This window comes from Lactuca serriola, chromosome 3, assembly GCF_051521515.1.
Source record: "Lactuca serriola cultivar US96UC23 chromosome 3, Lser_US96UC23_V15, whole genome shotgun sequence".
Classification (NCBI taxonomy): Eukaryota; Viridiplantae; Streptophyta; class Magnoliopsida; order Asterales; family Asteraceae; genus Lactuca; species Lactuca serriola.
In genome coordinates, this window is record NC_136410.1 from 68,358,271 (window position 1) to 68,369,134 (window position 10,864).

Consider the following 10,864-nt stretch of genomic DNA (forward strand, 5'->3'; position numbering starts at 1 on the left):
TATATATATATATATATATATATATATATATATATATATATATTCTTTATCCCTTTATTTAGTTGATTGGCTTTGTATTGTATTTAATTTGTTGTTAATGCAATTGATCGATGATGTGAAATTACCAAAACAAATAGTCATGCATTAATGGAAGCTATATCGACTACGGTATTTTTAAATACGATGTGTTTTATCAAAGAGGTTGAGTCATCTTTAAGCGAATTCGTTTACATAACAACAAACAAACTTCCGCACAAGTCATGATGAGTAAAATTCCAAACGCATGGATCTATCATATATGTCAGGTGGTGTATTAAAGCTAACATGTCTTATGTTTTAAGTGTGACAAACACATACCAATCTCATCTATGTGGAAGTCACTAGATGGTCGTGAAAACATTCTTAAGTAATTGTGAAAGACTAAATATACATGTTTAGTATATGGACGACTTGATGAGGAGTTGTGTTTAAGAGGTTACATGGATGAGATCTTGTAAACTGACATAGATGATTTCAAGTCTATGTTTGAATTTATTTTTTATTAAATGAACTTCTATAAGATGAAAGGGTTTGAAAGCAAGACAAATATGACAATTCTACTACATAAGTTGAGTATACATAAGCATATGATGTAGAAAAGAAAGTTGCCTTGATTAGGAAACCCGTTGTAGAATGTCATGTTGTCTAGCGGTATTAGGAATTAATAGAAGGTGCCCCTCAACCAAATGTTAAAGTTTCAAATCTTGCATGAGACGAAAATATAGATTTAGGAGTAAAGTAAGGAGTGTGTGAGTTAGTGGTCTAAAAAGTTTTATTTAAACAATTTTTATATCTATATCTTTTCAAAATAATATTGTTTTAAGATTCTTTGGTATTTGATGCTATTCAATTTTTAGAGTAAATTATCTTTTTGGTCCCAAAGTTTGTTAAAATATCAATGGTCCATAGACTATCGTTTTATCTTGCAATTTTTCTGCCTATTCTCAGTTAGTAACATTTTTGGTCCCTATAGCTATACGCTAAGCGCCAAAATTGCAAGTTTAATAACAAAAATCGTAGAACAATTGAAACCAGGTACCATAATTGCAAAGTAAAACTATATAGAATATATTTCAAACGAACATTAAATTATTTACATGAAACTTATTCCATACATAAGTGATACTTATATTTTACTTTAATTAAATTTTACTTTACAAAAATAGCATTACTCTCTTCTGAATCACTTTACTTATAAAATAACAAACAACACGATGTTTGAATGAATCATTCCATATTTGAAAACAAACCAAACATGATAAACAATACAACAACCCATTCCAATTCCAATTCCAATCTCATTCGGTCATTCCATTACTTTCTCAATTCCATTCCATGATTCAAAGTCCTAACAACAAATGTAAAACCACTCCCACAATACACCTTTGATGTCATATCTTGATGTTGACCAAATATTACAACTTGTGGACTTATCTCATCACATGTCTTCCCTAATCCAAGTTGACCATGTTCACCCCACCCCCATGTCATCACCACTCCATTTTCTACACAAAATTTACACATTTTTTTTAATTAATAATAAAGATGCAAAATAATAATAATTAATATATAAATCCAAAATTCTTGCCTGTTGTAAGGACAGAATGCTCTGATCCCGATGCAATTCCAACAACTTTTATCCCATCAAGTCCATGAATTTTTTCCACATGGGCTTCGTTTGAATCCTCTGTAAATCAAACAAGATTATAAAAAAAATATATAAATTTTATAAAAGTTTGTGTTATGAGTTTCTTTATTTGGTACATACGTTTGACTGAATTGTCCTTTTGAAGGCTGTTAAGAACCCCATGATGCCTGCCACCTAGCATAACAATTTCCCCTTCATCTGTAATAAGTTTAGTTACAATAATTTATAAACAATGACAATATTTTATTATTATTATTATTATTATTATTATTATTATTATTATATATATAAATTTGATTTTTTTAAATTGTACCTGTTAATATTAAGGCATGATTCCAACCAAGGGCAGCCTGTGTGAATGAGAATGATGAAATTACTAAATTGGGATTAGACACATCTGCTTTACTTCCAAACCCTCTTCCCCAAGTGTACAAATCACCATTTTCTAACAACAAAATGTGATTAAAATATTAAAAATAAATGGAAAAGAAATTATTAATGAGATGTCAAGTTTCTTTAACTTAAATTATTACTATCACTAACCAGATAATGCTGCACTATGATCTCCATTTGCAATGATACTACTAACATTGACTTCCTTCAATCCAGTAACACTTTGTGGAAGATTTATTGATTTGACTTTGTTAATTATTCCTAATTGACCACGTTTTCCATATCCAAAACCATATATTTGGTCTCCATAATCTAAAATTCAATCATATAAGCAAAGAAAGAAGCTTTTATGGATAATAAAAGAATACTCACAAATCACAACCATCAAGATTACCTTTCAACAAGACTAATGAATGACGCATCCCGCATGCAATTTGGTCAACGTGTTTGGATGAAAAGAATGAGACTTTGACTGGATAACTTTGTGACTTGTTATCACCATGTCCAAGTTGACCAAATTGCCCATCTCCACAAGTAAAAAGTTGTCCACATTCTAAAAGCAAATAAAGACAAATCAGATTAACCATGTTATGTGGTTTAGGTTTTTTTGTTGCAACTCAAGAACAAGATCAATATGGTTAAAAATAACACTTTCAAGAACTCTCAAGTGAGTACAAACCTGAAACAAAACCTGAGTGATTCCATCCAGCTGAGACATGAGTTATATTGAATTCATTTAAAGCATCAATAATTTTTGGTTCTAAGCTATTGACAAGATTTCCATGGCCAAGTTGTCCAGATGTACCTCTTCCCCAAGTCAACACTTTTTTATCTGTAAAGAAAGAGAGAACGATTGCATAAAGATAAAAACAGATGGCATACATGTAAATAAGGGGAGAATAAGGGAGGTAGAAGAGGATACCTGGTGTAAGGGCAATGACATGGGCCCCACCACAAGAAAGGAGAGATAAAGAAGGAAGGATATGGAGAAGTTGAGGAAGGTGTTCATCTTGAAGCTTGCCTGTTCCTAGTTGTCCCTCTGTACCTGCTCCCCAACTCCATACTTCTTCTTCTTCTTCTGTATCTTTCACTCTTTCATTTGCTTCCATTTTGGTTTTACTTATTTGTGATCAAGTGGTGAATTAAACTCCAGAAATATGTTTGTTATAAATCAAGGTTATTTGAGAATCATACGAGTGTTAATCTCATTGGTCAATGAAGATGAACAGAACTTGATTATGATCGATATTGTGAAGGTTGGATGCCTAAAAAACACATTAATCAGATGGATAAGTTCGACACTAAGAAACTCAAATCACAAATAACTTAAAATTAGGACCTAATGTGCAACAATCCAGGTGATTGCTTTTCCATAAGTGTTTCATCAAGCAACAAGTGTATTTTATGCATTAAGAAATTTCCGTTACTCTAAAAATCTACGTATGTTCATTTTCAATTTCGTTGATGATTATTCTTCTCATACAAATGCGCAGTATAAGGGAGCATGATACAGTTACCCATCAATCGAACGACACGTTCTATTTCGCGTATCAGATTTCTTCCACGAAAATGCAAACTTACCTAAAGTGTGATAGATGTTTACATAAATCAAAAAGTTATAGAAGTAAACCCTAAAACCCTAAATGAAGAGAAAAGAGGAGTATGAGATTATCAGAAGATGGGGAATATGATACCTTGAAGAGTGGTCTAAGAATCAAAAGCTTGTTTTTGCAGCTTCTTCACTTTCGTGCATCAATGGCAACAGGGTACCCATACTATAACTATGGTCTCAATTTTGACTTTTGATTTCCTTTATTTGACTTCCAAAAGATAGTTGTAAATTTGTAAAGCCTTTATTTATGGGTTTTTGTTGTATAGTCTATAGGCTTTTGTAGTTTTTATTTGACGAGAACTCTGTTTTTTTAAGTTTCTAATTCCCTTATTTAAGGGTTTTTGTTGTATAGTATATAGGTTATTGTAGTTCTTATTTGAAGAGAACTTGTTTTTTTTTTAGTTTCTAATGCCTTTATTTATGTGTTTTTGTTGTATAGTTTATAGGCTTTTGTAGTTTTTATTTGAAGAGAATGCTGTTTTTTTCCTATATATGTTTTACATATTTTCATAGATACTAGATCACCATTTGTAACGATATTATGTTATTAGTTTCTTAAAAACGGCAAACATATAGTGTAATAAAAGGCCACCACGATTAGCACATAGCCAATACGTGGGGCACGTGAAAGAGTACAATGATTGTTTACAATTGTAGATTATAAAAAAAAAAAATTAAAAAGAAAAAAAGATACTCTAATCTACCTAACTACCACAACCAAGAGATTTCATATATTTAATCCAAACATATGTTTGTGAGATTTCCATTGCCACGAAAAGGTTGAATTGTTGATTCTTGGAGTGTTATGCTTCCACACCAGATGTCTTTCCAAAACATGATGTCCATGTTGGAATAAGGGATTAGAGAAAACAACACGTTTAGATCAATTTGGGTCTCTTGAAGACTTATAATGGCCTTTTGGATGTTGCACCATGCTCTCGTGATGGATTTTTTTGCGATTTATGTTACTGGTTTCCTCTTTAGATTATGCATGCTATCTATGCATACTTTCCATAGATTATCTTTCTCTAGCTTTAATCGTCACCACCATTTAGTGAGAAGATTTTGACTCCAATCCTGCCTTTCTTTTTTGAAGCTACAATCCTTTCTTAAGAAACCCAATGAATTCTTGATTTTGAATCATCACCACTCCATATAAATCTACGCCTTAGCTTTTCCAATTCATCAGTTATGTCATAGGAGTTTTAAAGACAGAAAAGTAATATGTAGGTATACTATTCAGGACAGATTCTATTAACATTAAACTCCCCCCAAACGATAGTGTTTTTGCTTTCCATGTTGCCAACCTTGATTGAAATTTCTCAATTACCTGTCTCCAATGTTTTTTTCAATAACACGTTTGCTCCAATTGGGATTATTATTGTCTTATTAGGGTGGCAAAATTTATGATGGGAGTAGGAATATATAACTTATAACAATTATGTCGAACAAAGATACTAAGATTTAATATGAGATATATATTTTTTGTTGGGGGTTGTTCATTACAAATATGTTACAGATTTTTAACAACATGATTAAAGGTGTTCTTTTTTTTTACTAACTATGCCATGTACAGACACTATTGATATGAGTTGTTCTTAGAGGTCTAGTGCTCAAGCTAGCCGAGGTGTGGTTATTATCTATGTTGTTGCAAAACCAGCAACATCAACTCAAAAGATAGTGCACACACAAAAATCTTTTAAGTGGGCCAAAGAGATGTTTAAGGTGTTTATCCACATATATTGAAGGATACTTTTTCACAATTAAACTTGTGGTAGATAATAGTTATAAAATGTAACGTCTTTTATCATTTTTAATGTCAATGTAATTTTTCGGGAAAATTTTGTATATGAACTTTTTAAATATAAAAATATCACATTTATTCAGCCTAACTTCTAAATATTATATTTACTAGTTTATAACCCGTGGAAATCACGGTTACAAAAGTAATTGAACTTTTATTATAAAAACTCAAAGTTATTAATCAATTATTTTAAATAAATTATTAATTAAGAGATTGTTTTAGTTATATGAAATTATAATCATTGATTTAAATAAATATGTGAAATTATATCACTTTATAATTTGTATTAATTTTATTTTAATTTTTATTCTAATGTTATTAATTTAATGTACTTAGAGTGGTAAATTTAAATTTTGAAATTTGAAATGAATAATCAATAGGTTGATAAATGACATGCATTAATTAGATTACATAATAGGGTGATACATAGCAAAAAAAGAATAACATATGCATTAATTAAGAAACCTAATAGAATGACACATGTCCAAATGAGAATAAAACTATTCTTTTATTATTAGAATAGAGATTATTTATAAATTTTCAAAATATTATATTTGCCTAAATAATTTTTGTACCACCTTTTGAATATTTTATACTTATTTTTTCATATTATAAATTCATGATAATGGTATTGAAGCTGCAGCGAACCAAGCCCGGCCCCCTGTGGATGTGCAACGGATGCAGTCGCACAGGGCCCCGAAAAAAATAGGGCCCGAAATTTTACGAAATTGTGTGATTAAATAGTTAATATATATTATATTATTCAAGTAAGAACATAGAATTGTTCAGGTGGTAAAGAGCTACATCCTCCGTTTACAATTCCGGATGAACGTATGTTTGAGTCCTGTTACCACACTTTTTCACTTCCGTTAACTAGTGAGCTTCACTTATTTTGCACTTTCAGCCCTTCATTTATGCTCAATACTTTACAATTTGTCCAACAATCTAATTTCTATACATAATCAGTTTTTAAAAATTATATATTTATCCCCTCAACTTTTTAAAAATTACATTTTTCCTATTTTAATTAATTTAATATACTTTTTAGACAATTTACATCTTTATGTTATATATATATATATATATATATATATATATATATATATATATATATATGGGCCCATTTGTTACGGTTTGTATAGGGCCTTCAAAATCAACGGACCGAACTTGAACTAAACCACCTAAGCCGGTAGCTTAGTATTGGGTATTGTTCATAGGCCAATAAGTAAATTAATATTTATAATAATTATTAAAAAAATGACCATACTCCATATTTTTAAACATGTGTGATATCAACAAACATATGGGATACGATGGTTTCTTTGGAAACCTTCGATAGTACCAAAAATTAAAAAACCAATACTCAGTTCAGAGTAGAAGATATAATGGAGAAATCTACCCACATCTAATTACCTTTAATTCATTTTGTTTGGCATTTGATTTATTGATTAGTTTTGGCTTGTATTTGCTTGTTGTGTTAATGTTAAGTAGTATCCTCTATCTCGTATTATTTTGAGTAGGCTAAACATGAAAATCAATTAATCATCACGTCAGTGGTAACTAACCCTGTTCCTGAGTTGTAGCAAAGAAAAGAAGAAAAGACAAAAGAAAGTCACGAGAGAAAAGAAGAGAAGAGAAAGAAAAATAAATTTGTTTTTGTGTTCCCGAGTTTGAGAGAAGTGGAAGGAAAGTTAAACATTTTGTTCTTTCTCTCCAAATCCTTCCAAATCGGAAGGAAAGTTAGGAGGAAAGTGATCATTTCATTTCCTTCCACTTACTTCCTTTAATGAAACTCGAGAACACCAATTTCTTTTATTTTCCTCTCACTTCCACCCATTTCTTTTCTTTTCTCTCATTAAATTGAACTCGGGACAGGGTGTTAAAACTTCAAAGAAAAGACTCACCAATATAGGCTTTGGAAGATGGAAGCCGATTTGATGTATTGCAATCCTTCAAATCTCTTGACCATTATACCCTGTCCCCTATAACTTTTGATTCAATGTGAATAAACAATTGTGATGTAGTTTTTTTGAGGTACATGATGTAATTTTTCGGATAGAAGATGTGATAATGTTTTCTCAGTATCTAATAAATATAGTTATTCTAATGGAAGAGAAAATGAGAGTTCAGTTTATATTTTTTTCAAGAATGAAAAATGATTTGGATGTTGAAAAACACTTGTCAAAGTGGAAAAGGACATCCCTTGATCATAGAAAGTTATAGTGAATTAGTGATATAACATGGCCAAAAAGGATAGTTGTAACTTTGACATTATTAGGGTTAGTTCTACATGAAAAAACGATTAAAACAACAATTTAGGTAATATGATAATTTCAAAATTTCAAAACGATATAGATGATATTTTAAATTTATCTTTATGATAAAGGTATAATAGGCGATTGGTAAAAATATAATTTAAAATTGTTAAAGCATGTTTAAATAGGTTAAAAAAGATTTGGACAAATTGACAATTTGAACATTTGTAATAAATCAATAAATATAATATTAAGAAATTAGGTTAATCAAATACTATAATATTGTAGCATATTCTTCCTAACTTTTTAATCAAATTTTGTTTTATTTCATAATATCATAACTACATGATTTTCATGTGGACCTTTTATTAGGTCTGCCACTAATAAGGCTATTAAATTCATTAGCTTACTCATTTGTGCAAACTTGATTATGACTAAAATATATATTAAAAAAGAAGTAAAAAATCACAAGGCTCTAAAAAGTAGTATTTTTCAACAAGCTTTGTAAAATCATTTAACATCCATCTTATACCCAAATCCAAGAACCAAGATTACAAAAATCACCCCCATTATTTATAGCTCTATTTATCCTACTACCCAAAATGTCACAGTTTGATGATCAACAAAATCACACCTTTAATGAAACCAAGAATTAGCCAACATAAAATAAAAATCCAAACAAATTATTACAAATTAACACAACTCAAAAATCAAAACCCCATCAATTTATTATTAATGATGTTACAAACTTTTACAATTCTAGACTATTACTTCAAGAATCCTTCAAATCAAGAACAATATACAAGTCTTATAACTTCTTGATGTACAAATCATCTTATCAGAATTATACTTTAATGTGAGCATCAATGTCACAAAATATCATCATAAGCAACAATTTCCCTACCTCTTATTGGAAGATTCAGACCTTTTCTTCTTCCACTACTGCTCTCAATCGCATTGTTGATGGTTGTGTTACCATCTTTCTTTTCATCTCTGGAGTTCACAATCACAGACCCAAGCTTGTTCCCTCTTCCATGTCTGCTAAGAGGCAACTCTGGTTTCAATAGCTTTGATGACGATGAATAAGCTTCTTTCTTCTTAACCCCTTCTCTCCATTGTGGCACTGGATCACTCGCCCACATCACTTGCACCTACAACATTACAACATATCATTCATTTAGTTTTCTATCGAAATCTGATCTTTTGTCAGATTATAAACCTAATTGATGAAGATATTCATTCCAGTCAAAGGATCTCCTTTTCGTACATAATTTTTTCTGTAAGGAAAGTAAATTTATGTGAATTTTTAATCGAATGAGTGAAATTGAGAGTTACCCTAATGGAATGGAGAGTGATGCCGAAGGAAGGATCAAGTGAAGCGGCGATGGCGGATTCAGCAGAATCTCTTGAACGAAAGGTGATGTTGGCGACACCGCCGGAATCCATGCGTGTTCGGGAAATCGATCCGTAGATCTCGAATCTGGACTTGAGGTCAAGGACGGAGCAGTTGGAGGAAAGGCCAGTGACGACGACTGCAGTGTTGGTGTTACCGGAGGATGTTGGTTTGCCTTCAAAGTAGTCATCGCCGTCGGTTGCCGGATCGGAAGGGAGAGGGCGGCGGCGTTTGGGGAAGTTGTAGGGCGTGTGGCGGGAGAAATAGGGTTTATCTCTCTTTCTGTTATTCATGGTGCGTTTCTGATTTGTGGTTTGGTGGTAGGATGAAATTCGGGGCTATTTTCAAGCTAAATTACTGAATTATTCTTTTCTGACTTATATATCATATTAAATGTATTGGAAATATGCTACAATTTATTAATGACAAAATTTCATTATCGGTCCTTGTGGTTTATTAAAAGTATCTTTTTAAGGCACAACTATAGATCTAAGGTCTTTTTGTGACCATGCATGAGTTCTAGTCTTAGGGTTGCCACCCTTAGTGCTAAATGTGTCCCTATGTCAGTAAAGTTTCAATCTTTAAGGTCCTTTTGTGACCATGCATGAGTTCTAGTCATTTCCATGGAAGTTAGTTGTTACATTCCAAGTTTGGGTTCATTTGGTGGATTGCAAGCCACCACATAATCGACTTTATGGATTAAGACGTGAAAAAGGACTTGGATCTGTGATTATAGCCTTTGAAATAGAGTATTAAGTGCTTAATGGGAAAAGTGGTGTAACAACCGAAAATTCCAACCAATTTAAATTTTTCAAAAACAACCTGATTCCATTTAAGTTATTACAAAAAGGTTTTCAATACAATTTATTTAAAGTATTCCCAAAATCACTTCACAACAAAAACATGAGGAGCGGTACGATCACGCCTTCGCCTTGCCACGGTCTCCTAAAGAACCTGAAAAACATTAAACCACAACTGTAAGCCCGAAAGCTTAGTGAGATATCCCCAAAATACCAACCACATATACCATACACGCATAACATGCCAACATATCCGATCACAGAACAGCCATGCACTTCGGGTCTACTGTGTGACCGGTCTGCCGCACCGGGCCTTCAATCCACCTGGTCCACTCTCCGAATCTAACCACATACATCGAGTATGCGGTGTGATTGGTCCGCCCGCACCGGGCCTTCAATCCACCTGGTCCACTCTCCGAATCTAACCACATACATCGAGTCTGCAGTCTGATTGGTCCGCCCGCACCGGGCCTTCAATCCACCTGGTCCACTCTCTGAGTCTACAGTATGACTGGTCCGCCCGCACCGGGCCTTCAGTCGGCCTGGTCCACTCTCCGAGCCTCGGCATGTCTGGTCCGCCCTCTTGGGGCCTACAGCCTATCCGGACCGCTCGTTGGGCCTTCGGGACAACCGGTCCGCCCTGGGTATCTTGGCCTACAGCACAAAGCAGGACCCGCCTCAACCCAACTCCAGTCCAACAACCATGTGCACATAAACTGATGGGTTTTGAGCATTCTAACACTTCCTAAGTGTACATACAACCCTAATAACCTTGGATCTATGTTTGTCTAATTATCATGCTAAGTTGAATTCCAAGGCTATATTCCTATCTAGCATACATGGGGAACAATTTTAACTTGAATAATAGATAGAATAACTTACCTTGTTGTTGCTTATGTTCCTTGAAACCTTGTGAGCCT

General features: G+C 32.7%; 2 protein-coding genes across 5 annotated transcripts; both read right to left on the bottom strand.

Annotated features, from left to right (window-relative positions):
- Positions 1-1,207: 1,207 nt before the first annotated feature.
- Positions 1,208-3,925, bottom strand: LOC145092543 (Regulator of chromosome condensation (RCC1) family protein). Of its 4 annotated transcripts, XM_079030492.1 has the most exons (11): positions 3,775-3,922; positions 3,598-3,661; positions 3,241-3,345; positions 3,003-3,203; positions 2,760-2,912; positions 2,475-2,633; positions 2,231-2,392; positions 2,001-2,132; positions 1,808-1,885; positions 1,628-1,726; positions 1,208-1,544 (listed from the first exon to the last, which is right to left on the bottom strand). In XM_079030492.1, exons 4-11 carry the CDS (start codon positions 3,187-3,189, stop codon positions 1,354-1,356), a joined length of 1,161 nt encoding a protein of 386 aa, XP_078886618.1. In that variant the 5' UTR covers positions 3,190-3,203; positions 3,241-3,345; positions 3,598-3,661; positions 3,775-3,922; the 3' UTR covers positions 1,208-1,353. The 4 variants fall into 4 exon arrangements, with proteins under 4 accessions (XP_078886618.1, XP_078886616.1, XP_078886617.1 ...); XM_079030490.1 differs by lacking the exon at positions 3,598-3,661 and having other exon boundaries at positions 3,775-3,925; XM_079030491.1 differs by having other exon boundaries at positions 3,003-3,345; positions 3,775-3,921.
- A 4,532-nt stretch (positions 3,926-8,457) lies between these two features.
- Positions 8,458-9,504, bottom strand: LOC145092545 (homeobox leucine zipper protein). The gene is made up of 2 exons (XM_079030493.1): positions 9,087-9,504; positions 8,458-8,902 (listed from the first exon to the last, which is right to left on the bottom strand). Exons 1-2 carry the CDS (start codon positions 9,435-9,437, stop codon positions 8,621-8,623), a joined length of 633 nt encoding a protein of 210 aa, XP_078886619.1. The 5' UTR covers positions 9,438-9,504; the 3' UTR covers positions 8,458-8,620.
- Positions 9,505-10,864: the final 1,360 nt, after the last annotated feature.

What these genes read in the sequence shown, in the direction of transcription:
- LOC145092543 (XM_079030490.1), bottom strand. Translation starts at nt 3,189, where the DNA reads ATGGAAGCAAATGAAAGAGTGAAAGATACAGAAGAAGAAGAAGAAGTA. An exon ending in TCACTCAGGTTTTGTTTCAG is followed by an intron (nt 2,634 to 2,759) that starts GTTTGTACTCAC and finishes ATTTGCTTTTAG; the next exon opens with AATGTGGACAACTTTTTACT. An exon ending in AAAGGACAATTCAGTCAAAC is followed by an intron (nt 1,727 to 1,807) that starts GTATGTACCAAA and finishes TTTGATTTACAG; the next exon opens with AGGATTCAAACGAAGCCCAT.
- LOC145092545 (XM_079030493.1), bottom strand. Translation starts at nt 9,437, where the DNA reads ATGAATAACAGAAAGAGAGATAAACCCTATTTCTCCCGCCACACGCCC. An exon ending in TCACTCTCCATTCCATTAGG is followed by an intron (nt 8,903 to 9,086) that starts GTAACTCTCAAT and finishes GTAATGTTGTAG; the next exon opens with GTGCAAGTGATGTGGGCGAG.